At 31.4% G+C, this 27,177-nt stretch overlaps 1 protein-coding gene across 9 annotated transcripts in view; it reads right to left on the bottom strand.

Moving 5' to 3' along the window:
• Nucleotides 1–10,260: 10,260 nt before the first annotated feature.
• Nucleotides 10,261–27,177, bottom strand: part of LOC107443405 (mitochondrial inner membrane protease subunit 2) — a 137,798-nt gene continuing 120,881 nt past the window's right edge. For 3 of the 9 annotated variants that reach the window (XM_016057255.4, XM_016057254.4, XM_043044327.3), the window contains exons 4-6: nucleotides 21,141–21,206; nucleotides 13,607–13,706; nucleotides 10,261–11,719 (exon numbers count right to left, since the gene is read on the bottom strand). In XM_016057255.4, the coding sequence (XP_015912741.3) occupies nucleotides 11,594–11,719; nucleotides 13,607–13,706; nucleotides 21,141–21,206 (292 nt within the window). In that variant the 3' untranslated portion in view covers nucleotides 10,261–11,593. The remainder of the gene's footprint in view (nucleotides 11,720–13,606; nucleotides 13,707–21,140; nucleotides 21,207–27,177) is intronic. The other 6 variants (XR_015434953.1, XR_015434950.1, XR_015434952.1 and 3 more) reach the window with 3 other exon arrangements.

Here is a 27,177-nt window from a genome sequence, read left to right on the forward strand (position 1 = left end):
GTGGAGGCGTAGAATTTTGAATCGATACAGATCTCTGTGTGCAAAAATCGCACAGGAGGATAAGTTAATGTGGATTAAAATTTGATCGAAGTGCGGAGAGTGCAGTCTTGTAGCTTGGGCAATCTGCAGCATAAGCTGGGTGATGGGGATTGTGTGAAGTACCAAAGTACGTATTAGAGTGCCAGCAGTTGATGCAGTGATGGGTGTTTGAATTGCATTCACTGGAGTGATGTTGGCTACCACAGGTCACGCATGTTGCGAATTCCTGTTGACATTGATGAGTCTGGTTGTCAAGACCTTGACACCATGAACATCTCCCGAGGATTAATCTTTTCTTAACTATGCACTTATTCAGTCCTATGAAGATGAATCTAGCCGAAAGGAGATTAGTTGCGAGTCTATGGGAGACGATGACTATGATGTGGTGTTTGTCTGTAGCTCTTTTATGAGGTATGGATTTGACGTATTTTATTACGTTATTAGTGCTGGGTGTGTCACAGTTTCTTTGGAGAATATTAGCGATGTCTGTGCCATCGAAGTGAGCTGGTGCATTAAGTATAATGAGCGGAGTAAGGCGTTGCTCTTTATCTTTGAAGTGGAGTTTGTTTTCAATGCTTTTTGTAAAATTGACCTTATCATCTTGTGTATGGAATTTTATTTCAATGAGATTCTTCGTTTTGTATACGTTTGTCACAAGTGGTTTTGGATTAGATTTGTTTATGATATTTATTATGTCGTCAGGTTTGGAGCCATCTTCTGTGGTGATAATGATTGGGACAGGTGGACGTGTACTCATCAAGGTCTCACTGTTCAGAGGGCCGCAGCAAGTGTTCTTCATGTCAGCAAGTTGAACGGAAATTGTCTTGATTTGATGTTCTAAATTCTTCAAGTTAGTGGAGTGTTCGACTTCGTCAGATCGTGGCTGTTTGAGAGAAGTTAAAATTTATTCTGTTTGTTGAAAAGTTCTCTAATTTTGTGGACGGTGTCTTGACAGACCTTTCTCTGAGGTATCAGGAGTTTAAACTTGTTTCCGGTTTTGTAATCTATGCTGTTGATGAGATTTGCGAGCAGTTTATCCAGGTCATCAAACGGATCTAGGAGGGGCCAGTCTGAAGTTGAGGCGTTGTCAGTTGGAGTAGAATTAGGCGATGATGAAATCGAAACAGTATGTTCCTGTTCGCTGTTACTGTTGATGATATGTTTGCATTGTGGATTGATTGATGCTGATTCTAGTAGAATATTGTTGCCGGTAGAGGGATGGCCAAAAGATGAGGGATGCCCAGCAGAATGCCTAGGCTCACCGGAGAAGAGTGGAGTTGAGCTGACACCTCTCCTATATGGTCTTTCAGTTTTCTTATGCATTGATGGCGTGGGGAAATCTCCACGTGCCTTGGATCTTGATACACCACTTTGTTCACCATAAGTTTGCATGACATCTATGTAACCAGACGAGGACATAATGCAGAAATTAATGGAGATGGGGATAATGGGGAGTGAGAAAACAAAAGGGAAATTGAAATTTTTTTGGAAAATTAAGCAAAATGAGAAAAATGGCAGTGGTGAGTCATGTTCCAACCTCCGCGGGTTCCTTGAGATGTTAATACACTATATTTAGATGTGAATCCGATGCTCCATTGCAAATAATAATGATGCCGCCCCCCGGTTATACACATAAGAGGTCACTAAAAGCTATTGAAACTATTAAAAAACAGGCAACTTCAAGCAACTTCAAGCAACAAGGCAACTTCAAATTGGGACAGAAGTCAGAATGATAACGGTGTAACCAGTGGCGACATGCATACAAAAACTAGAAGTATATGATGTACTACACGAGCAAAAATTAATTTAAAAAAGAGTTAAATGTATAAACTCAAATTAAAGTTGAAAAAGAAAAACAATGAAATATTTAGGTTGAGTTAAGGGATGGAAAAGCATATGATAGGATACAATGAAATAACATTGATGGATACGGGGAATATTGAGCGCATAAATACATTTGAACAAGAATTAAAATTTTTATGCATCAGATTAACTCTTGGCCAGAGATGTTGACTAAAGAAGATGTTAAATGATATGGGTATAGGCGGTCGCTATATCGACATTGACTAGCTTATAAAAATAAAATGAGATAGAAAGAATGTTGTTCTAAACGTGATTGTATGCTTCGGCAAATGGTATGGCCAGGGAATGTCATTAAAACAAGTTATTGAAGCGCAGCAAATTTCTTCCGATGTACTGGAAACTGGAGAAAGAGTATAGCCCTAAGCTATGTAGTACTGTTCCATTGGGCGTTGTGTTGATAATAGTGAAGTACATGCTAGTAACATAGTTAGATTAAAAATATACAGAGATGCAAAATAAAACTTTAATGGTACACAAGTAAAACATAATGAAGAATAATAATGCCCTAACATATGTAAGATGATACTAAAAAGCTTTGAAAGAACATATGTAGAATAAGAAACAAAAACTAATGACATTGTAAACACTGACTTTGATATTGGAATGTGACAACAAAAATTTGGTATATCTATCGAGAAGATTAAAAGATACTAAAAAATTAATTAATAAAGAAATGATGGAAAAGGCGTGAGGAGAAGCACTTAACTGTAATTGTATTCATGAAATTTGTTTCGATTGTCGCTATTGGGAATGGAACATCAGTTAACATTGAAAAGTGATGTGATTTTAAAATTTATAATGGCGATCGATCAAAAGCAGTTGGGGGAAAGACATATAAAAAAATTAGACTAAAATACCAACGATAAGATATTATTTAAAGTGTACAAAGTCAGCGTTTACAAATGACAAACTTCAACATAGCGACAGCCTATACCTATGCGTGACATATTTTAAAAAGATACTGATTATGAGAGTACCAGGCCGCCGGAAAGTTAAAACTTTATAAAATAGGAAAGATAATCGCATGGGCGAATGCAATGAAGTGTTTTGAGCCGGAAATGAAGACGATAAAAAAAATATTAGTTGTTGAAAATTGCGATAGAATCCACTTGCAGTGGATGACACGTTAATATGGCGGCCTGATACTCTAAGCCTAGATCAATGGAACATCGGATTTCAAACACTCAGAAATGGAAAAATAGGCGCGCCAGAGGCTGGAAAAGACTCACCGGAGAAGCCATGGGGAATTACATCCTGTTTTTAATAAGATTTAGCTAGAAGAAAGGACTAATTAATGCTTTTAAAAGCGTATTTTTGGAGCTCCTGAAGGAGATGTTGTTGCTTGGGTGGGAACTAGATCCCTGTTATAGGATCCTCCGACTATGTCAACCTTCATCTATCAAAAAGTACTCAGTGCTGACGTAAAATATTCTCATTGGTAGACGGATCATGTGTTAAAGTCCCTTTGCCATCAGTCTAAACGCGTGACGATCTCGTGGTCTTCCTCTCCATGTAACGCAAATGCAGGTTAGTTCCATCAAAAAGTCCTTCACGAAGGCAAATTGCTCCCAATATTTGATCCAGGAGTTCCCTTGTCTTCTGGATTGGATTCAAAATTACAAGACTACGGAGTTGAATATTAAAAGTCGTAAACCCAAAAATTGTGCCCAAAAATATCGCAAACTAAAACCTATCGTAATCGTAAACCCAAAAATAAAATATAATCAAACGATACCTCAATATTAAATTGAGTTAACATGTTTTATATACTAGTGAATTGATGTTTAATAATCCTAGTGAATTGAGTGCAAGTTATGAGTTATATCCATATTGAGTGCAAGTTATGATTAAAAAGAACATATGCCATTTTTTTGTGATATTATTTATATTTACATTTATTTTTAAATTTTAAACTAAAGAATTTTATGCCTGATTGCGAACTATTGACAATTTAAATATTCAAAAACAATATTTTTAAGATTGATAAAATGATCAGATGTAAAATTTGAAAGATTGAAAAACATCATTTTCCATCATGAAGTGATGGAAATTGTTGGCCCAAAATTTTCCAACATTACATGTTGGTGGACCATCATATCGTCAAATATCATCTTCCAACATGAAATGATGGAAGTTTGTTGGCCCATCAAATTCCATTATGACATGATGGGAATAGTTGGATGTTGGTTACCATCATGTAGAGTTGGGCCAACATGAAACCAACATAAACCATCAAAAAATCTTGTTGGTCCCATCAAGAATTTTGTCTTGGGTCGGCAATTAAAACTTGACTTAATCAACAAGTTTCTTCGAACGCATGTTAAAAAAAACTTCACAGCAGGAAGAAATATTGTGTTTTTTCTTTTGGCTCTATATTTCTATGAAGCTTTTTTGTATAGTGAAAAAAAGAACTTATCAAAAAATTAAAGCGTTAAAACAAGTTGTTATAGAAACGAGAAGGTCTCGTTTCCGAAATACCCCTTATGGAAAGCGTCTGGGCGATGTCAACTCATCGAGTTAATCAAGACGAAAGAAATAGAACAGCCCCTTGAAGATCTTCAAGTAGCTATTGAGAAAACGAAAACACTCTTTTCTTTCCTCCAGAAACACTTGAAAAACTTGTTTTATTTGAAGTTATAACTAAGTAAGGAAACAAATTGTTGAAAAGGATTATTTTAGATTTGCTTTGTTTAATGGGTGTTAAAGTTTTTAAAGATAACAATAATCTATTTTTATTTCATTTGTCAAAGTTATGAAAAAAGCAATTTGAAGTTACTTTTTTTCCTTTTTTTATACGTTCCGCTTGTCTTAAATCTTTCTGTTGTTGTATTTTTCTTTTTAAATTTTTCCCTATTTTCAACTATAGCAGATTAAAAAATAATTTCGTAGAGAATTTCTTGGTAAGATTAAATCATGAGCGTCAAGTATGGCGTCTGAATTTTAAAACATTTATTCAAACGAAATTTCTAAATACAGAATTTTAGGAAAATTTACATCGATATTCTAGTAAACTTAGTTATTTTTCTAAAATGATGCAAACGAATTGGATAGAGCGATTGAGTATAATTAACTTAGATTAATAACTTAACTTTGACACTGCAATGCTGTTAAGGTCATTGTTGTTTCCGCACTAGTTATTAGTAACTGTTATGCTTTGCCTATTAACGCTGAATTCGGTTGACAAAAATCGACTTGATTTGCTATGAAACTTGGCTAAGCTTTGTAAAGGGGCACTATGAAATGGAATGGATGAAATAAGAATATAATGTGAGAATAATGTGAGTAGAGAATAATAAAATGTGAATAATATAATGTGAGTAGAGAATGTGAAGAGAGAAAGAGAATTGTACCTGGAGAGTACAATTAAATTTTTGACAAACTTCTTAATAGAAGTACACTTTTTATCTTTATTTTTTCTTACTTAATTATCTTATGTACTGCAAAATGTATCATTTAATATGATTTTACTCGAGCAATGTGCTCACTACTAATTCTTTACTTCCAATTTTAGGAAACAAGGACCTCAAGGATCCACATCCCATGATGAAGGGGTAAAGGGCAACCTCGGCCTCAGGCACCCCGACCAACCGACAGGACTAGGACCATAAATTCGGGAATTTCTCTATCTACAAGTAATACTAAAGTTATAATCTATTTTGTTAGGTTGGCTTCAGTAACAATTTAAGTTGTGATAAAAAATTAGTTATACGCTAAATATTTATTTAAAATAATTCTGTATTTTTACAGATAGAAAAACTCGAAGTAATTATTTAGATTTTTTATCCTTTCTAAGACGGCTATAGAAATTTTAAACATAAACGGTACTATGGTGCCACATACTGTCAGATCATTGATTGGTGACGGAGCTTGTCTTTTTCGAGCAATAGCATTTATGTGTATACACTATCTGTCCAAAATTATCCGGACACCCAGTGGTTTGGATTCAGAGCGTCCTGAGACACTTATTAATATGATGTTGGTCTCCTTTTTGCATCGATGGCAACCTTCACACGTTTGGAAAGACTTTCCACCAGTTATTGATAGCTGGCCATTGGAATTGACTTCTATCACAATTAAAGTGAGTGTGTGGCGTAACTACCACTACAAATATTAAATACCAATCACTAGTATATAAGACATGTTAACTTGATTATATTATGGGGTACCTTTAGATAGATGAAAGTTGACATAGTCGATAATTAAAATCCTTTCAATGGTGACCCCTGGATGTGATATGAACTTGCCAACGTTGATGAATGGCCCACATTAAACAGTGGATTTGCTTAAAATCAATTATTTAATGTGGATTATGTTAAATTATCACGTCCGGGTCACTATTGAAGGGATTTTAATTATCGACTATGTCAACTTTCATCTATCAAAAGGTACCTCATGATAGAATCAAGTTAACATGTCTTATATACTAATGTTTGGTATTTAATATTTGTAGTGGTAGTTACGCCACATTACTCCCCTTCCAGAATTTATCTGTGATAGAATTCGATGAACGAATAACTCTAGTTGATTCATGCTGTTTATTTATTTACATCAATTTTGCTCATTATATTTCTTTCGTTTTTGTTTATGGTATTTCGCTAATTTTTTTTTCCTTCTTAATTTTTGTTTATAGCATTTCGCTCATTACTTTTTTTATTTTCTTCAATATTGAAAGGGAGACTTTATTTACTTCACCGGATTTTTTTTTCTTTGAGCAGTATATTTTTAAGCAAATCAATTGTTTAATGTGGGCTATTGATCAATGTTGGCAAGTTCATATCACGTCCACAGGTCACCATTGAAGGGATTTTAATTATCGACTATGTCAACTTTCATCTATCTAAAGATACCGATTCATCTATACTGTTTTGGCATTTAGACTAGAGGTCATATACAGTTCAAAGTTAGGATCAGATCATAAGTCCATGATGAGGTGAGGCATGAGTTGATACAGTAGTACATCAGTTGGATGGGGAATTCCCCTGGATTAAAGTTGTGAGAAGATGCCGCACGTCTTGGTCCTTCAGCAAGTCTTTAAGTTCACTGAATTCATGATAGAATCAAGTTAACATGTCTTATATACTAGTGTTTGGTATTTAATATTTGTAGTGGTAGTTACGCCACAAGTGCTTGTTGTGAGGATGGCCGAATTGGCTGGCTACGTAATCTGAGCTCTAATTCATCCCAAAAGTGTTCTAAGAGATTTAGATCGGGACTCTGGTGGTTTGTGTGATTTAATGGCTACCGGACAAATTTTAAATTCTTACCAAAATTCAATACTTAACGAACTTTGGAAATATCGCAGACATCTTGAAAATAGTTAAAATTAATAGTCTTGAAAATGACATCTCTTGAAAATAGTTAAAATTGAAATCAAAGTACTTTTGCCCGGGAGAAGCAGTTAGACGGAGAAAACATTTTGTGACGCAGATAGGACCCCGGTGCCCCTCTTATATATTTTTTTTCTGATGCTTTAATTACAACCAAAAATATGTGTTGGTATTTTTAGTATGTGTTGGAATGTGTATAATATATGTATGTGTTGGAGGTTAGTTCCTATTAAATCTTTTCTGCGAGTAGTTTATGTAGTATAAAATTAAAGAATTAGTTAAGTTCAAAGAACTTCTTTAACAAATAAGTTTTAGAAAACAGCCTTAATACTCCTGTACTATTGCGTACGGAAAACTTATTGCCGCTACCTTCTTACCCCATTTTCGTTAAAATTCTACTTTAAAATGCAAACTCTGAAGCTACTCGTATGAAGAACTCATTTCTTTCGGAACTTTGAGCTCTTAAAGCTAAATAACTTAATATCTCACTGGTTCTTTCAACTTCTAAAATGGATATTTGTTTCACTGAACAAAACACTCTCTTGTCGATATCATACATTGGCACTTTCTTTGATCAGTTCTTCTCAAGCGAAATTTGAGAATTTTAAATTATCATTCCCGACGAATAATCTTTCATACTTAGATTGATCCTCGAAAGCAGAACATCTTAGAGAACTCCGTTTAGCGTAGAATTATTGTATTAGATATCGTTTGAAATCGAAATAGTTTTCACTGAAACGAAAACGATGATTCTAAAACTGAATGCTTCATTCGCTGTTAAAAAGAAAAAAAAGGAAGGAAGAAAAAAAAAACATAAAAGAAAAAAATTATATTTTATCTTAAAAAGTTTCCAAAACAAAATAGATTTTTTCTTCTTGTTCTAATGCCAGCACCTGTATTTATTATCCTTCAAATGCACAATGCCCGAAAAAAACAAAAAACAGATCACCGTGAATAACTTTTGATCTAGTGATTGGATCTTCACGTTTTAGGTAATCATTTTTATGAAATGATTACCAAACTGAAAAATTAGTTTTAACAATTGTATATAGCCATTGTTTTTTAAATTTAGACAAATGATGATTGAAAAGTTTCAAAAAAGCATGTTTTTAAAATTTTTATTTAGGTAATCAAGGATTAAATTCAGGATTCAAGATTAAAGAATGATTATTCCATAACTACTGTTCCTTACTAACTCAATAACTTCGATAGAGGAAGGAAATATTGAACATCTCATTAGAAACATTATACTTATCTTGTGTATTGGAAGAAAATGAAAATTACTTCAAAATATGGTGAGTATTTGAGCAAAAAAAATATGCTTACTTTTTTCAAATTGACCACAAAAATGATATATATTGACAACAGCCTGGTAGATCCACTAGTGCGTCAGGTACTATGTCAACCAATTTAAAGATCCCGTTTTAGGTCGATCACCATCAAAATATTACCTGTTATTAAGTATGTGTTATTTCTAGTAAATCATCTAGTACTGATACACTACGAGCATTTAAACCGAAACTATAACTGTTTTGAAATTTAAACCATAACTTTTTTTTTAAAGTGTCAAATATTGTACTTCTAAATGCTGAATAATTTTGTGGGGAAGATATGACATTTAAAAATCTCAACGAACACATCATAGACACTTAGTAAAATTATCACAAACCAAATCATGTAAATTATTCAGGATAAATTTGAAAGTATATATATATATATTCTTTCTTAATTTCAATTATTTCTGAGTAGTCAGAAATATGCATTCGAATTTGCTTAAAATAATTTATCTAATATGCTAATCCAAGGAGTCCTTTACGTAGATTAATTAACTCAAACAGGAAAAGATTGTTTTCATATTTTACTTCTCTATATTTAGTATTTTCTTATTCAAGATTTATATCAAGAGAACTGTTTGATTAAATCACAATATTCATTAAAACAAAATATGAATAAATAAAGTTCGATTTGCATACATCTAAAATGCAAAACCCTTACACTTGCACAGAGACAAATTCTAACCGCACCATCGTTACGATAACACAATAAAAGCATTTTAAATTTCGCTAAAAAGGTGAAGGATTTTACATTGCCTTTAATTAAGAGAGACATTGGGTGAATACCTCAGCAAACTTAGCTTAAGATGCAGTTTAATTTTTATATTACACGAAACAGCATTTACATTTGTACAGTATTTGAAGTATTATTTGAATTTATTTTTTGTCATTTCTATCATAAAAACTTTCAACCAAGAAACAACCAAGCTTATATAAAATTATTAAATACTTTTATCAATCATTAATCTTTATTTTTTGGGTCAGCTGTTCAACGACGGATAAAATAAAATAAAATAAAATACTTATGTAACTATAAAACTTACTATACGTTGAAATACTTACTACTTAATTCAAAGAAATTATGTTTTCATGTCTGATTTAGTAGCTTAAAATATAAACTGCGCTAATTAATTAGCATATTTGAGGTCACCCCCTTGAACAACTAAATTTGAGTACATGAAAATCCAATCATTTGATCAAAAGTTATTCAGGATGATTCTCTTTTTTTAAAAAAACACCGTTTATACTATAAAATTAGTTATAGAAAAGTCCAGGGCTAAAGAGAAGATAGAGAAGGGCTGGTTCATTCTTACATTTTAAGGTAGTTATATGATAGCAGTATTATAACGTCTTTATAGTTCATTGATCTAAAAGATAATCTAGACTAGGAGCGAAATCAAAAGTTCTTAACCGATATCCAGATCTCGTTTCTTTGTTCGAAATGAACTTTTTCAATTATGAAAAGTTAAAACATTTCCTTTGTAATTAGCGAATATTTAGAAAACAAAGCAGTTTGTGAAATTATTTCTCTAATTCAGTAACTTTATGGATTCTAAAAAGTTATAATCTACTTTTATGTTATAAACAATACATAATTTTACTCTAACACGCTATAAAATTGCCTGCTTACTTTTCATAAATTGTCATAAATAGTAACCTGTTTTTGCGTTTTTCCGTAATTAAGTAGGAACAAACAAAGGATTTCAAAATATTTTTATTTACACAAAAATAAGTTCATTCATTTAAAATACTCACACACGTTGCGATTAAAATTTATGGCATACATATTTCTTTATAGTACTCGTACAAATAAAACTTGCGTTATAGATAAAGATTAATATCCATGCTTCTCTTTAATGAGTATTCATTTTACAAAAAAGAAATAAATAGTTATAATTAACTTCAGTGTGCTTACTTTTAGTTTAAAAATTGTTTGAAATAGCTAGTAACGATTGAAGAACTATAATATAAGTATTTCGATAATACAATACAATATTATTTCGAAAAATTTATTATTTAATTAGTTAAGATTCTAATTTTTATGTACTAGATGTTTCCAATAGTATACTTAAATTCTCAACAATTGAAGAACTATAATATAATTATTTCGATAATACAATACAATATTATTTCGATCAATTTATTATTTAATTAGTTAAGATTCTAATTTTTATGTACTAGATGTTTCCAATAGTATACTTAAATTCTCAACAATTGAAGAACTATAATATAATTATTTCGATAATACAATACAATATTATTTCGATCAATTTATTATTTAATTAGTTAAAATTCTAATTTTTATGTACTAGATGTTTCCAATAGTATACTTAAATTCTCAAAAATTGAAGAACTATGATATAATTATTTCGATAATATAATACAATTTATTTCTATCAATTTATTATTTAATTAGTTGAGATTCTAATTTTTATATACTAGATGTTTCCAATAGTATACTTAAATTCTCCTAAATAATTTTTTGAGAGATAATGATTTGCATGCAAATACCGTGATTACATATTTTATTTTATGCTAAAGATTTGGATTGTCTTCAAATTTTATATACACATTTGTTCCGTGAAAATGCAATGACAACAATGCAGATGTTGGTGAGACAAGTTTGTTTTAGTACTTAACAGGTCTGTTTCTTTAAAATCTGTTTGTGTATTATAAACACATAATAAAATGATTAAGAAAAAGAAACGCGAAAAATTTGAAAATGGCATTTTTTGATTTAAAACCTGCGACATGCTTGATATCCAGTAAACATTTCTGCGATTAAAGAAATTCCTTATTAGTTCAGCTTCACTTAAATTAATATATGACTTATTAAGGCTATTCATGAAAAATATGAATTTAAAAAAAAAATCCACGAATACATAAAGATAACCACGAAAACATAAAGTACACAAATTTGAAGACTTTGTTCAGAGAGACTTTGATGATGGAATTCCGTCTATTTAAAGGGAAGACAATTGAATAATAATTGAACTACGAAACTAGTTTTTTTTTATTCTGTAAGGATGACTAAAAATCTGCTTTGGGCCATTTTAGAGGCCCCCTGTCAGTTGGAAGTCGTGATTCTAGCTTTTGCCATCGGGAGGGAGGCCACACGATGTGAGATGCTTTGGCAATTATTAATCCTACAGCAACCTGGAAAAAATTTATAGAATAAAGGAATACAATTTTTTTCATTAAAATAATTTATTGTTAAGAGCGTGATATTAATTATAACTCAATAACTGAGTTATCATTATATTTTAAAAGAATAACACTTCGTACAAATTGCATCTACTGTTAGATATTACTATGGAAGATTTTAACAGACATTAAAAAATTTATGTGCTAGTTAACATTTATGTAGGTCAATAGATTAATTATGCAAACACATTTTGCAATAGAACACAGAGCATCATATTCTGTAAACATGCGAAGAATGTACACCAACATGTAAAGTGAAACAATTTATTAGTAGTGTCACCAACACTTTAAAGCATGTAAGTTAAACGGGCTGAGTATATCACATCCTAGAATACATACAATGCATTGTATCGTAGAGTCAACGGAAAATACTTCAAAAGTATATTAGGTTTATGGATACATAGAAATCAAACCTATGAAACAAGCATGGGGACAAAGGATAACTAGTCAAATTTTCTTTTTGTGACGTAGCTAAATTAACTGTAAACCGAGCTTAAAGCCAAAACGTAAATATTTCCCTCATAAAAGCCACTTCTTTGCTCTGAATGTAAGCAAAATCCGGTTCTGAAGCAAGCAAAGAGGTTTCCTCTTTTCCCTAAAAACACGCAGCAAAGAATGTTACGTAATAGAATCGATTGAAGCTTCCCTTGCATCGGAGATCGCCTTACTTATGAGGCAAACATAAATATCAAACTAAAACTGTTCATCACGTTTGCGTTGAGCATTTTAAATCCTAGAAAAGTTTGCCTTTACAAACTGTATCCGTTTGTTACATAAAATAAAAAGTATACGAAGAGAGAAAAAAAAATTAAATAATTGATATACCAACCCAATGATACTCCATCCTAAACAATGTCTAACGCGGTGGATAGCAGGCTAAGATTCTAATTTTCAGAACTAAAATTCGTAGCTGGAAACCATTTTAAAAACCCTTATTGCAATATAGTGGATAAAGGAATACAAATTTAATTAAATTTTATCAAATCCTATTCAGGGTGTCTAACTTTTCGTTTTGTCTGCTTCGTTTAATTTTGTCTTCATTCATAATTCATAACTGGAGAGTTTTTTTTTTTTTTTTTTTTTTTTTTTTTTTTTTTTTTTTTTTAAAAAATTGCAACATATGGATGGGTGATCGTGTAAAGCTAAGGGTGGTGGCGCTAGTGGTAAAATTGCTCTTTCAGGACTTCCGGGTTACTGCTTCCGATATATTTTTACGCCGCAGATTGAAAAAACGCGCCATCATATTGTTGCATCATATCTTTCGCAGTATTTCACATGTACCGAGTTCTTTCTTTCAGCCTTTAAACTTCAGCATTATCATATTAATATTATAATCATTAGAATATTTTCTAATTGGGCTATCTTAAAAAGATATTTTTAAAGTTATTTTTGGCGACATTTTTCTCAAATGTAGCCAAATAAGGGATAAAATACAAAACATGGCAAACCTTAAGAATTATTCACAATGAGATATTAACTTTCCAAAAATTTTTTTGGCCTTACGACCTCTGAGAATCAATACATTTCTGAAAGCTCTTATGAATGGTACAATTATGTTTAGATTTGAACCCAAATTACAACAACAAAACTGCATAGAATATTAGGCTTGTTCACACATCGCCTCGTAGCCATAACATAAGCGGAGGGATACACCGGAAATTTTCTAAATTTCTTCCGGTTTAAGGACGCTTGTTATTGTTTACATTAGACCACCCATCCATTGGATGAATATTCAATTTCAATCACGATATCAAAATTTATTCAGCGTATTTTGCTTTCTGTTTTACCAAAACGGAAGTAGAATTCGGATTAGAAATAAGAGTGCCAAAATATACTCACTGGACCAAAAAAATTGCTATCCATGCTGTGTTTTAAATTTTCTCCTTCAATCCAGCAATGACCAACAGGAACTGATACGTATCTTAATTTATTAGCTGCCCTGGAAAGTAACCATAATAATATGTGTTATTTAAAAGAAATCTACTATGAAGTACAGGGTAGCAAACCCTTTTTTTTTTTTTTTTAAATTTTGTCATTTTTACAAATTAATTTTCTTTTTATTAAATCTAAAGTAAGCATATAATATATCCTATAGATTAAAAAAAAAGTAAACTATTATTTCATTGAATCCTCCTTTCAATATTGTTACACATTTGTAAATATTAGGACTGGGCGATGTAAGAAATGTTATATCGTGATACATCGAATGTTAGACATCGCGATTTAGCATCTTTTAAAAAATCTTCAGAAATTTTCAAAAATCAGAAATCTTCAACTCATTCAAAAATAAGTAAAAGGAATAAATCTATTACAAAAGAAAATGTTAATTCTAAAAAAATGCTTCTATAACTTCAATAGCATTGCTTAATTTTTTCAATTAAAATAATAAACATGTCAAAGTAAAAACAAACCCAAGGTTTATATTAATTTTTTATGAATTAAAAATGACTTAAGATTTATTGGTATAAAAATAATAATAAAACTGTAACAAAATATTTTACAAACATGCATTTAAAATTAAAAGAAGAAAAAAACGAAAATAAACCAAATAAATGTTCACTTGAAATTATTTGTTGAAAAAAACAGTGCTTTTGAAACATCGTTAGATCTTCTTCTATTTATTTATTCAAAATAATAAAGTTGTATTAAGTAATACTCAAATTGTATACTTAATAAATGTAAAAATTAAGTTTTTTATTTATTTATTATTATTTTCCTTTTCGAAAATAAAAGCTACGTAGGATTTATTTGTTTAAAAATGATACTGACTATCTAACAAATTATGAAAGAAAGAAGTATTGAAAGAATTTTAAGAAAAATTAAAAAAAAAAATACTTTAAGTACTATCATTAAAAAGCTTCAAAACATTGTTTAACTTTTTATTTGATTAAAAAAATATATTTGTTTTAACTAATAGCCAAATTTAAAAAAAAAAAATAACGCTAACTTAGTTTTAATTTTCTCAAAAATAAAAGCAAATTAAATTAATGTAGGCTTTGTTTTAATTGTTTTCATAATTAAAAAAGACTGAAGGTTTATTGGTTTAAAATAATCAAATTCTATCAAATATTTACGTGCATTAAATAAATTTAAAAAAAAAAACCTTTTATAACAAAGTTAAATACAAAATACACCTATTAAATTGTATCGCTTAAAATGAAAACCAATTATTAAAAAAATCAATGAAGAATCTTTCGTTTATTCATATGTTCTTTTCATTAATAGATTAAGTTCAGAACAAAAATGTAAGAGCTATTGCGCAGCTATCGCAAAGTAACAGTAGGTCTGTCAAAAATAATTGACAAAAATCATTAAATCCCGACAGACAAAAAGAAAAAAAAAAGTGTCGAAATAATGCACAACGAAACGATCGCTAAGTAGCAAAAGTCTCACTGAAAATAATTCACAAGAAAGGTTAAATCCCAACGAAACAAAAGGCACTTACCGATCGCAATATTACGTAAGTCCCGCTGTAACTTCCAAGAAACGTACCCAAAGACAACACCCAAACACAAAAATGGACCCTAAAACGGAAAAGAAACCCCAAGACAAAAATGGCGCTTAAAGAAACGAGAATTTCAACACTGATCCTCACGCTAGAAACCGGGAGTTATGATTCAATTCACTCTTCGTCATTTAACATCACGAAACTAACATCGTCTTTATAGCTCCAGTGGTTACCAAATCAGATTTCTGATGCATCGCCTAAAACGAAAGTCATTATATCGGTCTGCCGATATATGCGTTAAAGTGATATTTCGCAATACATCGATTTGGGTTTTATACATCGATTTAGAGCCGCGATGGCTCAGGGGATAGAGCGTTCGCCTTCCAATGTGGCGAACCGGGTTCGAATCCTAGTCGATGCGAATTCCGCATCCGACTTGCCCCGACCACAGTGCTGACGTGAAATATCCTCAGATGTAGATGGATCATGGGTTAGAGACCCCTTGCCGTCAGGCTAACCGTGGGAGGTTCTCGTGGTCTTCCTCTCCATGTAACGCAAATGCGGGTTAGGTCCATCAAAAAGTCTTCCACGAAGGCAAATTTCTCCCAATACTCGATCCAGGAGTTCCCTTGTCTTATCGATTGGGTTCAAAATTACAAGGCTACGGAGTTGAACATTAGTAGTTGTAAATAATAACAAATCGATTAATCTTTCACCTCGAATCTAATAACATTCTACATACAGATCAACACGGTTTTCGGAGAGGTAGATCGACTACCACAGCTATGAAGTCCTTACTTGAGAAAACTAAGAAAATAAAGGATAATGAACATCACGCACTGGGTATTTCCCTTGACATCAAAGGTGCTTTTGATGGCGTCCTAGCTATGGAACAAAATTATAGAAGAATTGAATTCCTGCAACTGCTCCTATGACTTAGTTAAGTTGATTTCAAGTTTTTTGGACAACAGAAGGATCCTGTTTGATATCCAGAATGAGAAGTTGGAGAGACCTCTAGCAAGAGGAGTCCCACAGGGTTCAAGTCTGGGACCGATCTTATGGCTACTTATAGCGAACACTCTTTTAAATATGAAAAGGGAATCTAATGAGCAAATAATCGCATACGCTGATGACTTCCTTTTACTTCTCAACGGAACATTTCTTGATAGACTTGGACCCCAAGCAACTATGATTTTGACGAAATTTGAAAACTGGGCTACGTCCCACAATCTTCAATTCAGTACCAAGAAAACTGTCGCGATTGTATTTCCTAAAGCCAATCGGGTCTCAAGACGACCAACTATAAAACTCTGTGGGGCTAACATTGCAACGAGGGAAACCATAGATTATTTGGGATTTAGATTGCATTATCAGCTTTCCTGGTTGCCTCACCTTGACTTCATCTATAGCAAAGTTACTAAATTTCAAGCTAAACTAAATAGAATCTCTGGGGTCGACTGGGGGATTGGCCCTGATGTTCGGAAATTCATCTACCTAAACAGCACTCAGAAACTTATCTTATATGGAGCAGAAATTTGGTTTTCCCAACAGGTAAGAATCATTAATAGATTGAAAAAAATGGAAAGAACTTCTTTACTATCTATCACTAAGGCATACAAGACTGCATCTACTGACTCTCTCCAAGTACTTGCTGGAACAATTCCTCTAGATATGGCAGTAAACATAGAAGCTCAACTTAATAATATTTTTCAACATGAAGAAGAACATACAATCTATAAACCAATACCTACACCTTATATTTATCATCCGGCTGAAGAAATTTTACTTAAATATCAACTGCATTTACCTACTTATAAAGGACTAGAATTATTTACAGATGGATCAAAAATATTAGTTAACAATGAGTTTAAGACAGGATGCGCTTTCGTGGCCTATCTGGAGGGAGAACCTGTTGAAAGAAAAACCTTTCGCATCTCTGATCACGTTTCCGTGTTTAAGGCTGAATTATGGGCCATTCTCCAGTCGATTCGTTGGCTTAAAGAACAAGGAATTACGGACAATATCTCAATTTATACGGATTCCCTGTCTAGCCTGCAAGCTTTGGAAAGCAGCAACTCTAAAGAGTATTTAGTCCACTTAATAAAACAAGAATTCACAAACAATATCGCTTTACATTGGATAAAAGCACATGCAGGCCATAAGGGCAACGAAGAAGCTGATAGGTTAGCCAAATTAGCCTGTGAGAGATCAACGGTCGACCTGTTTGAAGATCCTAGCAGGCGGACTGCAAGAAAAACTTTGGAACGCGAAAAATTGATTGAATGGCAGGAGAGATGGAGTGACAGCTTCACAAAGGGAAGGCACACATTCGAGCTCCTCCCGAAAGTTCAAACGAGGAAAATCATGGGGAATTTCTTTTTAAATCAATTCCTAACTAATCACGGCTGTCATGGACAACATCAAGCCAGGTTTTTTGGGGGAGCTCAGCTGTGCAGTACCTGTCAGCTTGTTGAGGATTGGGAACATATTTTAATCCAGTGTACAAATTTTAAGCACATTAGAGAGAAATTTTTTCATTCAAAAACCACCTACGAGTTTATAAAGCAGCATTGGTCAAACCCTAAAATAAAAAAGGGAATTGAGGAAATAATAAGAAAATTGTTTAGTAACAATTATTTTAGTAACAATTGTTTAGTAACCTCCCTGAATCCTAATGGCCTTTTGCTGCCTCTTGTTAGGAAAAATACACCTAAATCACGGCTTATTAACTTACCTGTTATGGTTTGAATATTACTTGAATTTTCTCTTAAAATGTTTTTTTTTTTGGAGCTTTAGTCTCATGCTTTGTCAATCTCTGCCCCTATGTGATTCCTCATTTTGAAAATTTTAATCACTTGTGTTCCTAGAGTTTTTATATATGGTATATATATGTCCTTTCTGTTAAAAAAAAAATAATAATAATAATTACTGGAATTTGATAACTTTAGTACTGTTGTGCCAGCCATAATTATATTCTGAGTTACAAACATCCTTTATTTTCCATGTGAAATTGTTTCCTTTTATTAACTTTGCACCCCTACTGAAGATGCGACATCAATATCTCTTCTGATTGTTACTGTTTATTTTCTTTGTAATGTTTGTTTCCTTAGTTTATTTCTAAGTAGCACCGTTTTCTGGATTTCATATTTAATATTCCACCTATTTGTTAAAACTCTAATTTGAAAATTTTGAATATGTTTGCTCATGTAATTGAACTGTTACGCTCACTTCGAACTTTCGGAGTGCCCCCGGATGCCCCCTGACGGGGGCGGGACGGGCTTAAGCTTGTTATTAGTAGTTGTAAACCCATAAAATTGGGTCAGCTGTTCAACGACGGTTATATTATAAAATAAAATACATCGACTTATAGCCCAGTCCTAGTAAATATCTGCACAGGTTTGTGAATACTCTCTTGTTATGAAGCTAAATTTCTCAAACGGGACCTAAATAAGAAATTTAATTAGAAAATTTGCAATAAAATCGTGGAATTCAAACGTAATTTAGAAAGAAAATAACGCCTAATGTATTTTTATGGGCGTAAACTCAGTAAGGAAAATTTCGATTAAAACACAGTTTGTTGCATATTACTTAATAAAGTATGAACTTTCTTAATATCTCAGAAACAAAATAATGGTTTTTTGAACGATTTTTCTTAATCTTAACGTCCAGTATTCCTTTAACGCAAAGAGATAAATACACATTTTAATAATTAATTTTTTTTTAAATCTACGCATATGTTATAGAGTCTTTTTCCTCCTTAAAAACGAGTGCTGACTTCATCACTGCTCTAATTCTCACTGCTCTAATTCTCAAAACATTTACTTGGTACAGTAATCATCCTAAGCTCACTAGCAGTAGGAAGATCTTTTCGATTTAAGCAGTAAAAAATACGTAGGAAAAAAAAAGCGTTTCAAAATAAACAAAATATCTTACCAAAAGGAATTTTGGAACTAATCCAGTCATATTAAAATAGACGCTTAAAATATTTTGTTTCATTTATAAAACTGGATAAAGTATAAATTAAGGCAAAAAATACAACAAAAAAAAATATTTAAAAAAAAAAGTGAATCACCTGACTATTAACAATTATAAATACTTATTTTTTCACTCGCTTCTTCTTAATTTCACTCTTCTGTTGTTTTAGAAAATAATAAACTTTTTTTTTAAATGAGATAATAAATGCCCTAGTACCGAAATCTTTTGTTGGAGGTGTTGTGACCTCCTGTTGTTATAGGAAAAACAACCGGTACAGGCATTAACCTGGCCTTTTGTCGGCTATGAGAATTATATAGCGGATTAATAGTGCTAATAAAATATGGTGCTTGATTGGGCCAAAAATTAATAGTATAACCAAATGATCAAATCAAAGTAAATTTGTTATATCAGCCCCTTACTTAAAAAGAAAATGACGCCCAATAATTGAAAAGCTTTGTTTCATGCTACGTAAAACATTACCTTAATTTAAAGCAGGTGAATTGGTTAAAAAAGTTAATATTTAAATTAAAATGTATTCATAAGCGGTAAGTTTTTTTCATTCATAGAATGAAGTATTAAAATTACATAAAGAAATTCTCACAAATATATTTAGATTAAGCTGTAATTTTGTTTTGATATTAAACATTAAAAAAAGAAATTGGTGATTTGCAAATTATAATGTTTTTTAAACTTTTTCAGGGTTCCCACTCAATTTCAGAAAAAAAATTCCCTGTCTTTTCCATGTATATCAGGTAAATTTTAATGAAAATCAATACCATATTTTATCTACGTTACGAAATTTTTCATCAGAAAATTTTGATTCTTTTATTTGTAATGCTAAGTATTAGATTTTCTATGTAAAATAAATATTTTATATGAGGAAAGAAGCATTTCAGTTTGACTAAAATGTGAAATATTTACAATAAATAATTGTAATAGTTGTTAGAATTATTTAACTCGAATCTCAACAACTGAGTACTGTTACTGACAATTTTAAGACTGTTTTTTCCAGGAATTTCCCGGGTTTTCGTAAAAAAAATTGCAACTTTCTCTGACTATTCCCTGATTTTTGGAGTTAAAATAAAATTTCCAGACAATTCCAGGCTTTCCCTGACCCGTGGGAACCCTGCTTTTTTGTGAAAGAAAATGTATTAGGAACTAAAGAATCAAAATGATAGGAAATAATTAAAATCTAGATCTAGATAGGAAATAATTAAAACTTTTTAGATCATAATGAATCAGTTATACACCCTTTTGCAAATTAATTGAAACAAACTCAATAAATTCAGAAAACTAAGAGAAAATGTTATTTTATTTAAATTTATACAAACTCAAAAATTTTTAGTAAATAATATGATCTCCACGACACTTTATTAATATTTGGACACGATTCGGCATGGATTCCACTAATTTTTTACTGTCATTTATAATATTTGTGTCCTTGTACCACACATGAATTAACGCCGTGATTAGCTTCTCCATAGTTGTACAGTCCATAATTAATAGGCGATTCTTGCATATGGCCCAGAGATTCTCAATTGGGTTGATATCCGGAGAGTTCCCTGGCTATTCCAATGTCTCAATTTGATTCTCAGACATGAATTTCTTGACAATTTTGGACGTACGGCAAGGAACTAAATCCTGTTGAAAAATCCCTGTTCCATCAGGGTATCGTTTCTTCAACTCTGGAACAACTTTTTTACCCAGAATAGTAATGTACTGCTCAGAACGCATCATACCGTCAATAGGCTGCAAAGGTTCAACCCCATTGTAACCGAAACAACCCCAAAACATCTTCTTTAAAAAACACGAAAAAAAAAGTTTGTTTCAATTAATTTGCACAAGGGTGTAGATACTATTAATTGAAAGTAGGTCATGAAAAAGAATGGATTAATTAGAAACATTATTCGTGTAACTAAAATATTTTTATGGTTAAAACATTATACCTACTTAACGGTATCACCTTCCAAAGCAATAACACGTTTTATTAGCTTTTGATCCGGATCTCTGGGACATCTAAAAGAAGAAATAGAATAAACTAAAAAACAAGTTAAGAAACAAAAAATCAAAGTAAAGAAACAAAATTGAGCATTGTAAAAACATTACAGAAACTGCACTAGAAATACATCATAAATAAAATTAGTGATACTTTTCAATTACCACACTTAATGTGCTGAAAAGGGGACTTTTTTTTATCTATTGCAAAGTAATTTGAATGACGGACACGAATATTTTTGGCAAAATATAAACAATGCTCTTTTTACGCAGAAAACCACAGTGAGTCAGAGTCTATTTTGTAAATTCGTCAAAACATGACAAAAACAAAATTTAAAAATAAAAAATAAATTTAAAAAAAAAAACGCGGCAAGTCTCTTAATTGCGGCGGACACTTATCGCTTTTTATTTTTTCGTTTAATTTATGCTATTTAAGAATGCGAGAACCAAATCAATATTTTATTAAAAGCAGTGGCTGTGGCGACTCAGAGCACAGAGCACTCGCTTTCCAATAAGGTGACCCTGGTTCGAATCCCAGCGATGGCTGGTCGAGGCGAATTTTGCCCCCGGCTGGCATCGTTGAACATTGGTTGTCGTAAACAAAGAATTGCGTCGATTGTACAAGGACGGTTATAAAATATTTTGTTGAGGAGTTACAATTTAGGTGGCGTTCACCAAATCGGCGAACTCGAGGCACGAGTGTACATAAATTCATGTTTGCACCATAAAAGGATGACGTGGTTGAAATGAAATTTTCAGAAGATGCAAATCATAGTGGCAAATAATATACTGATTGAACTTTAGTAGAAACATAGCTGAATTCAACATCTTATTAAGTTTGCAATAAATTCGTATCGGCGTATGGTTGAAAATACCAATAATACGACCAATAATACGTCAAATTTAATTTAGAAATTAAAACTAAAAAAAAAAAAAATAATAATATTTTTAAAAACCACGTTTTTGTAGTGGAGAATAATAATTAAAAAACAAAAATTTGAAAAACGAAAAACGTGGGGAGCATGAAATACATAACAGTAACAGTATGTGTGCTCATGAGAATATGTGTTTGTATATCTGTAATTGTATCTGAATGTGGATGTGTATGTGGAATATGTTTGTGTATATGCATGTGTATGTAGATGTATATGTGTATGTGGTTGTGCATGAGTAAGAAAATGTGTATATGTATGTGTATATGTACTGTTATGTATTCGATGCGCCCCACGTTTTTCGTTTTTCAAATTTTTGTTTTTTAATTATTATTCACCACTACAGAAACGTGGTTTTTAAAAATATTAGTTTAATTTTTTTTTCTTTCGTATTCACTTCCAAAATCTCAATTTTCTCACTCACTGTACACAAAACTTTTCAACTGACATGTGACACTAATTTGAAATAATCGAATCGACAACAAAAGACAATGGCGAAAATATTAATTTTTCTTTAATTTTAATTTTATTTTACTTAGTATGTCTTTTTTCTCTTCATTTTCATGCATTGCCATCCAATTCTGAACTATGTGCCAAATTTGAAGTTTGTAGCTAGTCGGGAAGTTAGTTTAAAATCGATTACAAAATTCCACCTGAACAGACATACACGAAGGCAAGTTGATATAAGCGTGGTAAAATTGAGAAATTTAAAATTTTTACTTTATGATGGTTATTGATGTAAGTTTTCAAAAACAGCAATTATATTTTAGAAAATTTTGAATTAGTAAAAGTTAATTTCGTTGATAGAAAATACGTTTTTGGTGATTACCGTTACTTAATTAATATCATGTTAAAAAAAAAAACGTTTTAAACTGTGAAAGATACAACTAACGAGAAAAGACGGTTGTTAGGCAGAAACTTTTTCGGATGAGTTTCGATTTCTCTAATTGGTTCAATTTAAAAAATTAATTACTTATTTTTAAAACTCAATAATACAATTAGGACTGAATTACAGTATTCTTTTTTAAAAAAGAAAAAAAATAGGACACTTTATTTTCTCAAACACACAACATTAAAATTCTCATTTAGCATTTTTAATCAATAATTCCATTAAAGTATTATTCATTTATAGCAATAAAAATATACAAATATAGGCTTTCAAGCCAATAATGTTTTTTTCTAACCTCTAAAACTAAATATATTATTCTTTTAACGGAAATATTTCAAACATCTCTACTTAAATTGAACTTAAAAGAACAATGGTAAAGATTATCTTTCCCTCGCAACGAGTGATTAATAGCAAATGAAATTAATGACGTACAAACCATTAAAGATTACCACAACACCATAATGGCGAAAAAAACTTCGTCGGAGAAAATGGTCGCCACCAGAAAAAAAAGAAGAATTCGCCAATGATAGCGCGAAAATCCTTTTTCAACAGCTAGAGAAAAAGTTAAGAGTGTGTAAGATAAAACAAACAAGTCATCTTTCATGAAATCAGAAATTGTAATAAGTCACCCATGTACCATTAAGGCTAAAGTAAAAATACCATACCAAATTTTACCATAGAGGAAAAAATCCTATACATTTTAACAAATATTTATGCTAACTAATGCGCAATTAATGAAAAATGCTACATGGAAAAAGAGGGCTTTACACAACAAATACAAAGGTACAAATTTAAATTCAATTTTATGTTCAATATATTCTTAAATTATTAGTTTTAAATAGTAAAGCATTCGTTTTATGTAATGGAAAGACAAGTTTAAAAAACTTATCGCAAAAATAAAATACTTTTAAAAATTTCAAAACTGAAAGATGTTTCTGATAAATAAATAAAATAAATGCGACCATGAATTTAACTAGTTTATATTATTGATCCTACTTAGATTCTTCAGTTGTATTGACAATACCATTTTCTGAAATTGAAAAAAAAAATTGTCAAATACAAAAACATTAATGATATTTTTTTTCCTAAGAAGACAAAAGGAGATAAAAACAAGGATATTGGAAAAAGTTTTTTTCTAATAAATAGATTTGATTGCGCAGCAAATGCAATTAAAATGAGAAGGAGGCTAAGTTAAAGTACTAAAATATTTCCTATGTTAAAGAAGAAAAAAAATCTTTAGAGTTAATTACATTTTCCCCCAAGTGGTACAATAATAAAGAACAAAGTCATAAAACACACTTTAAAGACTAAGATAATACTACACATAATACAAAAGGAATTTATCATAATTTTTTTTTCCTCCTTAATTTTCTGTCATAAATCAAGAGCTCATTGTGAAAACAAAAATTTAAAAAAAATTCTCTGCCGTTGAAAATTCAAATAAAAAAGAATTTTTCAAGATCGGAGATGAAAACAATGGAAGGGGAAAAAAATAATAATAAAAGTTAAGCTTTTATTTGGAAGAAAAAAATGAAGAATGTTAGTCTGGCATGTGTTCAAAATTCTTAAGTCTTTAATTCTTCATAACGGATCAGAAACACTTAAAGAATGTAAAAAGAATGTTTACAAGTATTACTTTCGCGAAAATGATTAGAATAAAATTAATTTATTAGAATCAACGAAGCTACAATTTAATTTTGAGAGTAGAATACTAAATTTCAGCATAAAATTTTGAAAACAACAATATCGGTATTAAAATAAAATGTTGAATGAGTAAAACGTGCAACAAAATGTAACTATTTCAGAATAAAATTCTTGATTTTGAAAATAAAAATATATAAAATGTGATGCTTTAAAAATCTCAATATTTTTTTAATTTGAATGCCAAAATACAAAGCTTTAAAATTCCGATTGTGTGATAGAAAAGTTTTTTATTTTATCTTTATCTTTTAGTGTATCATAATGCTGCAGTGAATCGAAATAATTGCATCATTGAATAACTTTCAGCGTACTTTATAACTGTTTAACATCTCAAGTTTCACACGTTAACTGTAATACTTATAAGGACAATCCACTAAAACATTAACACGATGCTTTTCAAAAAGTTTTACTGTGCCAATATCTCTCTAGAAGGCATCGCCTGCGCCCTCTAGCAACAGTTTAGGGAAACGGTTAGTTGATACAGTAGAGTCGACTAGTTGTCACTCTAATTTAGCGTGCCAGTCTTATTTTTGTTTATTTCGGAATGATCACATCATGAACGATGATTATAATTATAGCATAGAGGAATGGAATACTTCTCTTAGGTGAATTAGTTAAGTTGTGTTTGTTTCTCGCTTCATTCGAAAAAAATAGGATTTCGTGAATGTAGGTTAGTGTTCTGAAATCTCTTCATATTGTGCATTTATGTAGTAATTTTTTCCCCAACCGAATGGATGTCTTCAGAGATGAATCTAGACTTAATTTGGGCAGTCATGACCATCATGAACGAGTGTGGCGATCTCATGGTGAACGCTTCTATCTTGACTAAGCTGTACAGCAGCACATCGCTTCTACAGCAGGTGTGATGGCATGGTGTGTCATCTCATTAAACAAACGATCATCCCTAATATTGACCCACGGGGCTAGGACAGCGTTCGTGACACCCTTCAGCCACACGTAATGCCACTCATGGCAGGTCTCTCAGAAGCCATTTTTCAGCACAGCAATGCTCGGCCACATATTGCACGACTGTCACAGAATTCTACCGCCATATTACCACCCTTCTGAGGTTTGCTCGATCCCCAGATTTGTCACCAAGCGAGCATACCTAGACCACTTGGGACGGAAAGTTGGACAGTCGTTGGCCAATGCTGTGAATTTTAATCACTTACTTATATCACTGTTGTACTTACGTATGTAAAGTTTGGTGTCATTCCGACAACTCTTTCTAGGTGCACTATTTTTTATGACAATGAGAATAAGTTCGATTAATTATTATAATAAACATTCTAAAAAATTGGGTCTAGTCTACCAATGTAAATAGAATACAAAATTTCAAAACATTTTAAAATAAGTTAATAACCATTTTACAGCTGTAAGAAAGCTGGTAACAATTCTATTGCTACATAAGTCATCCAGTTGTTTTTTGGAAGCTTTTTCGCTTTATAAAATTAACGAAATAAGGTACTTTCATTACTGTCGCGAGTTCGTGTCAATCGTTTTTAATTATTAATCTTAACTTTGTCCACCTCTCGCTAGCGCTTTATGCTGTAAACACGTTGACAGAAACCTCAGTCAACGTGACTGACTCACACTTTGACTTACAATGTGACTCAGTCAACCCAGTGAGTGACTCTAATTTCTGTTTAGGCCACATCAGTCAGTCATCAATAACTAACGGTGTAAAATATGATATAGAACAAAAAAATTTACATGTTTTAAGCAATTATTGAAAATTTATATATAATTTACTTAATTTTTACTCATTACAAATAAATTTTTTTATTTATTTACTTCTGTTATTAGCGTGATTCGTATTGCTATACAATACGTGATTCGTATTTTCTCAAAAATGCACCTGATACTGCTCAACGTGTTGATAAAAATAGTGCAAAATGTCAGTGAGAAAAATTCTAGCAATTTACATAGAAAAACCATTTGTTATAGCATTTGAAAAGTTATGCACTCCCTGCATTATAGATAGAAACATGCATAGAAATATACAAATATTGAGAATTTCAATGGCTATCAAAGTGCAAAAAATCTTGTCTGATTAGCGATTTTCTTTTTGTAACAGTTAAGTAACTTTCTCAATGCTTAAAGCATTCGTCTCTTTTAAGTCCCGTGAATGTGTTTCAGCGAGATAGCATAAATTACAGTTTAAGCCTTATTTCCAATTCAAGACTCTGACTCTACTATTTTCGTTTGAGAGATTATTTTCGTTATTGTTGAGAGTGTGTTTTAAAAAGGGCTATGGATAAGGTACTAAATGTTTTGAAGATATAACGACTCGATTGTTACGTACGTCGCACATTACGAACAGGAGCCAAATGTATTTCAGCGCATTATTTATTCAATATAAAGCTTTATAGCTATATAAGTGTGGCATGATTATTTTAATTAGAGAAAATTATTAACTAAAAAGTATAAATCTTTGCAAAACTGTTTTTTAAAGTTTCTTTTTTAATAG

The sequence above is a fragment of the Parasteatoda tepidariorum genome, chromosome 1 (assembly GCF_982258835.1).
Source record: "Parasteatoda tepidariorum strain Cologne lab strain chromosome 1, Ptep-v5.0, whole genome shotgun sequence".
In the NCBI taxonomy this organism is placed as follows: domain Eukaryota; kingdom Metazoa; phylum Arthropoda; class Arachnida; order Araneae; family Theridiidae; genus Parasteatoda; species Parasteatoda tepidariorum.